Source organism: Euleptes europaea, chromosome 5, assembly GCF_029931775.1.
Source record: "Euleptes europaea isolate rEulEur1 chromosome 5, rEulEur1.hap1, whole genome shotgun sequence".
Classification (NCBI taxonomy): Eukaryota; Metazoa; Chordata; class Lepidosauria; order Squamata; family Sphaerodactylidae; genus Euleptes; species Euleptes europaea.
In genome coordinates, this window is record NC_079316.1 from 48331783 (window position 1) to 48337782 (window position 6000).

Here is a 6000-nt window from a genome sequence, read left to right on the forward strand (position 1 = left end):
ACAGCGGCAAGTATTGCCAACATTTACTACCTACAGACTAGACATGGTGGCTAAAGCAGGGCAGAAGACAGTCTTAGCTTATATAGACCTTTCATCTGCATAAAATATAAGTGCCTCCTGATGTGTACAGAATGTCGCACAAAAACAAAACAAAACACGCAATGCTGATTCACAATTTGGCTTTTAGCGTTTTTTAATAAAAACGTCGTCTCATTAGCCAGCACAGTTTGAGAGCGCCTTTACGTAACAGGAAGCAAAAAGTGGATGTGTGATTGATTTGGCCATCTGCTTTGGATCTCCTGGCATAATATGAGAAATGGGTATTTGGCTGTGCCTTCTTCAACTCACCTCATTTAAAATACTTTCCAGTGTTGGAGGAGTATCAACCTGGGGAATATCAAACTCCTTGTCATCGATCTAGATTAAAAAAAGAGAGAGAAAAAAACAAACTCCTTCACAGCCTTCCACCCTGAAACGTGGCATGTAGTTAATACTTGCCTCTGATGTATTTTCATTTATAGCACAATAAATAATGTATATGAAGGACAAGCAGTTTGATGATGATAAAAGTCTGCAGTTAAGAGCAAAGATAACTTTGAGAGTGTCGCTGCATATAGTTGGGGCAACTGCTGAAGAAATTCTGCTCCTGATAGCACTCACACAAATCTATCTTAAACGGTATCTTGAGCAGGGCTTCACTTGCACATATTAAGAAGAGTTGGTTTTTACACCCCAATATTATCTACCATTTTAAGGAGTCTCAAAGCGGCTTACAATCGCCTTCCCTTCCTCTCCCCGCAACAGGCACCTTGTGAGGTAGGTGGGGCTGAGATAATTTAGAAAGAACTGTGACTATGCCAAGGTCACCCAGCAGGCAAACCCGATTTTCCAGATTAGAGTCCACCTGCTCTTAACCACTACACCACACTCGCTCTCACACCATCTACTGCTAGCTGTTATAGTTGCATCTATGGTTCAAGCCCCTACTAGGAAAAGTATAAAGCCTCATAAAGCAGGACAAATAAAGAACTACTTCCTCATCTCCAAATAAATACTTTGCTGAAAAGATCACACTAACCAGCAGCATTGGAAGAACATCTTATAAGCAGGAATATGTAGAAGTATTTTAACTATGAAAACTATGATTGCATACCTCTAAGGTTAGGGATTTTTCATATCTATAATCTGATCAAAGTGTCTGAAGATCAAAAAGAAGATTCCTATATACCGGTAAATATATTTTAGCATGTATACTTGTGTGTGTAAAGTGCCGTCAAGCCACAGCTGACATATGGCAAACTAGTAGGGTTTTCAAGACAAGATAATAACAGAGGTGGTTTGCCATTGTCTTCCTTTGCATAGTGACCCTGGTATTTCATTGGTGGTCTTCCACCCAAGTACTAGTCTGGAGCGACCCTGCTTAGCTTCTGAGATCGGGCTATCCTGGGCTATCCAGGTCATGTATACTTACAGTGCTATTAACTTGAAACTAGTGTATCTGACAAATATAAAAAGCAGACAGCAAAACGTGTAGGTATATAACACAAAATTAGCTGTGAAAAGTACAGGACAGTCAAACACCCAGAATGCAGCTTTTTCTGCACAAACAGAAAATGACAAAAACTTAAGACTTACCAGATCACTCTTGGAGTCTAGCTCCTTGCTCAATTCAATCACAGACAGTTTTGGAGAAGGGGCTTCTTGGCTCAAGAGCTGATGACTTAACTCATCTGTCACAGAGCAAGAGCCCTGGTCTGGATCAAGGTTTTGACTCTCCATTTTCATTTCATCTTCCATCTCTCCTGTCCCCACCTCTTAAAATTAAGACAGTAGGGAGATTTAAAGTATGTCTGCTTACAGACCTGTAATTGCCAGTTTGCTACAGGTCAAATCACATACCATATCTATGCTACTGAGGTATATTATAGTCACCTGGGAAAGCTGGCAGCAAATAAACATTCAGACTGTAAGTGAATACACATGAACACATGAAGCTGCCTTATACTGAATCAGATCCTTGATCCATCAAAGTCAGTATTGTCTACTCAGACCAGCAGCGGCTCTCCGGGGTCTCAGGCAGAGGTCTTTCACATCACCTATGTGCCTAGTCCCTTCAACTGGAGATGCCGGGGATTGAACCTGGGACCTTCTGCATGCCAAGCAGATGCTCTACCACTGAGCCACAGCCCCTCCCCTACATCCCAGTTCATGACTAAGAACCCCTAAGAACCTTCAACGGACTTAAGACCCAAAATATTTGTATACACTCGTTTCTTACACTTTACAGTTCAGTTCTTCTTTTTAATAAATCTGAAATATGTAAAGAAAAATAGGTATGTTTTCCTGGACGTTAGCGCATCTCAGAAGTTAGCTGTATGGACTGTAGAGTCCATACTAGTCTTTCAAGGAGACCCAACTCTTTTATTAATGAACACGAAATCAGCACAAATTGAAATGTACAAACTGAAATCACCACCCCAACTCATCCTCCCCTGCTGTGCTGCGACCCCTCGAGCTCCTACTCCCCATTCTACCCTCACCTTTCCCCATCACAGCTGGATATAAATTCCCACATTCCAATCAAAGCATAAATCTCCAATAGACACCAATAGACTGCACCATGAGCTGGTAGCCGCCCACAGAGATCCTCAAGCTTAAAAGGGATGACACCCATTACAGGTTTTCAGAAGCCTGTCCACGTGATGCACACCAAGCCTGCGTTTAAACAGCCATGCGAACATGCCACTAAACATAAGAGTGAATATCATCTATATATAGTGGTATCAATGCCTCTGGTATTTTACAGAGTAACAGTATGAAAACAGGCCACTCACAATCTAAAATCACTTAAGGTTACTTAGACCAAAATCACTGTTGCACTGTAAACCACAGGAAGACAGAAATGCAGTAGCAAATCAACTTTTCTGTGTGGCTTTCAATTTGGTTAGGAGCAAAATATAAGCAAATTTAACTGTTTCACACATGCACACCAACAACAGAAGAGATGAAAAAGGCACATGCGTAGGGTTGCCAACCTCCAGGTACTAGCTGGAGACCTGCTATTACAACTGATCTCCAGCCGATAGAGATCAGTTCACCTGGAGAAAATGGCCACTTTGGCAATTGGACTCTATGACATTGAAGTCTCTTCCCAAACCCTCCTCAGGCTCTGCCCCAAAAATCTCCAGGTATTTTCCAACCCAGAGCTGGCAACCCTAGGCATGCATGAACTCTGTTATAACCTCAATAATGCAGGAGGACTAAGGAGTTATACTGAAGTTTTCCCAAGGTGGGTTTCATGCGTGGATTTATAGGACATGTAACAGTGGCAGCCCTGACCCTGGAGTAACAACAAGCTGCAAGTTACGAGAATAAAACCAGACACACATCATACTGGCAGGCAAAGAGTTCCTGCTACTCAGCCTCTTTAGGGCAGTTGAATAAAAGCAGAGCCTAGGTTCCTCCACTGTTTACAAGTATTTAGCCTGACATGGAGGCACAAATCAAAGGGCTGTGGGCTCTTAACCCACAGCCTGAGACCCCAAGTGAGGGTCTAGCAGATCCAAGACTAGTTCAGGATGCACAGAACTGTACGGTTTGTTTTCGGAAGGTTCCCCCCTTCTGTTTGCTAATTTAAACCACATGTTGATAATCTGCTTTTTCATATTTCATAAGCCATCTGGGTCCCCACGGGGGAGAAAAGCAGAATAAAAATATTGAAATTAAGACATAATAGAATTGTGTGTTAATAGAATTATTAACACACAACTAGAGTACTGTGTTCAGTTCTGGGCACCGCAATTTAAGAAAGATGTAGACAACCTGGAACGTGTCCAGTGGTGAGGGGTCTGGAGACCAAGTCCTATGAGGAAAGGTTGAAGGAGCTGGGTATGTTTAGCCTGGAGAGGAGAAGACTGAGAGGGGATATGATAACTATGTTCAAGTACTTGAAGGGCTGTCATATAGAGGAGGGTGCCGAGTTGTTTTCTGTTGCTCAAGAAGGTCGGACCAGAACCAACGGGTTGAAATTAAATCAAAAGAGTTTCCGTCTAGACATTAGGAAGAATTTTCTAACAGTCAGAGCGGTTCCTCAGTGGAACAGGCTTCCTCGGGAGGTGGTAAGCTCTCCTTCCCTGGAGGTTTTTAAGAAGAGGTTAGATGGCCATCTGTCAGCAATGCTGATTCTGTGACCTTAGGCAGATGATGAGAGGGAGGGCATCTTGGCCATCTTCTGGTCACTGGGGGTGTGGAGGGGGGAGGTAGTTGTGAATCTCCTGCATTGTGCAGGGGGTTGGACTTGATGGCCCTGGTGGTCCCTTCCAACTCTATGATTCTAACCCCAGACACTTATGCACCTATAAAAAAATACGCAAGTGTTTTGAGATAACTTGCTAAAATTAAAGAGAGCCAGGAAACTGCTGCCTGGTCTTGCTGTTTCTTGGCTTCTGACAGGAGGCTGGCTGCAGAAGCCGACCCTACCCAACGAGGGCCTCCACAAACTCCGACTCTGCCAAACTGGGGGGTGGGGGGTGGGCAGGGCTCGCTCTAGGCATCCCGGCGCCTCACGAACTCACACCTGAGCTGCAGAGACAAGACAAGCGGAGCGGCCCAGGCCACTTACCTCACAACCCCACAATCCAGCCACTATTCCTCTCCCCACTCCCCTTGATGTTCCAACCTCAACCGTTTACTTCCGCCATAGCCAACGCAGCCTCGTTGCCCGGCGTCTGTTTAAAGGGACAGCGCAGGCGTTTCTGCCGCTAACTGGAGATTTCATCGCGCCCCCTTCTGGCTCCGGCGTAAAGATGAGATCCGGAAATTGCGCAGAACTCTTTCGTTGTCGTTGGATCTCCCTGGGGTTCTTGAGTGGCAGTGGGTGGAATGCATCGCATGCAAATACATGGCAGTGGGTGGGATGTATCGCATCAAATGTACAACACACACAATTTATTTAATATTACGGGTTTTAAAAATGGCATTAATAGAACTACGGTTTCTGTTTTCGTCACCTTGCCCTTCCACGCTTCAGGAAAGCTAAAATCGAAGGTAAATTTTCCCTATGTTGAAATGAAAAACTCACCCCAAAAAAAGGCAAACCAAATAAAAACTCCACTAGAGGCTTCAAGATTGTATAGCATATTCCAACAGTAAATGGCGTGAGATACTGTGATCGGTTTCCTGAGAGTAAGCCCCTAAGAACGTACTAATGCAATCCTAAACACTTGTACTGTAAAATTAACCACGTTACATTTGTGTGTGAAGCGCCGTCAAGTCGCTTCCGACTCATGGTGACCCTATGAATGAAAGTCCTCCAAAATGTCCTGTCTTTGACATTACATTTAGTAGGGCTTAATCCCATGTGTGTTTAGAATTGCAGCACACCTTCCAGACAGCTAATAAGTCTCTGTATGAGATTGCCCGTATGAGATTGCCCTGTATGCAGTCCTAAGCAACGTTGATGGTGGTGGAAAGTGCCACCAAGTCACAGATAATTTATGGCGACCCTGTAGGGTTTTCAAGGCAAGAGACACTTGGAGGTAGTTTACCAGCCTGCCTCCGTGTCACGCCCCTGGTATTCCTTGGAGGTATCCCATCCAAATACTAGCCAGGGTCAGGGCTGAGAGTGTGTGACTGGCCCAAAGTCACCCAGCAAGTTTCCATTGCAGAGTGGTGATTCAAACCTGGGTTTTCCAGATCCTACTCTGACACTTTAACCATTACACCACTCTGGCTCTCTCAATATTACGCCAGTCTAAACCCATTGGCTTTAATGGACGTGCAGCAGTAACTCTGCATAAAAGTGCACTGTTACAGTGCAATCCTAAACAGAATTTCACCCTTGTTAATCCAGTAATGTCAGTCATCTTAGAACAATGTTACTCTGTTTAGGATTGCACTGTTACAGACCTGAGTAAGATTCTGCAGCTCTGTTACTCCCAGATAAGTGTTATGTGTGTTTTTATTGAATTATTTTGTATATGCTTTATTATAAATGTTGTT

At 43.9% G+C, this 6000-nt stretch overlaps 1 protein-coding gene across 1 annotated transcript in view; it reads right to left on the minus strand.

Moving 5' to 3' along the window:
• Positions 1-1809, minus strand: part of VPS8 (VPS8 subunit of CORVET complex) — a 93165-nt gene extending 91356 nt beyond the window's left edge. The window contains exons 1-2 of the mRNA XM_056849263.1: positions 1636-1809; positions 349-417 (exon numbers count right to left, since the gene is read on the minus strand). Of these exons, the coding sequence (XP_056705241.1) occupies positions 349-417; positions 1636-1797 (231 nt within the window). The 5' untranslated portion in view covers positions 1798-1809. The remainder of the gene's footprint in view (positions 1-348; positions 418-1635) is intronic.
• Positions 1810-6000: the final 4191 nt, after the last annotated feature.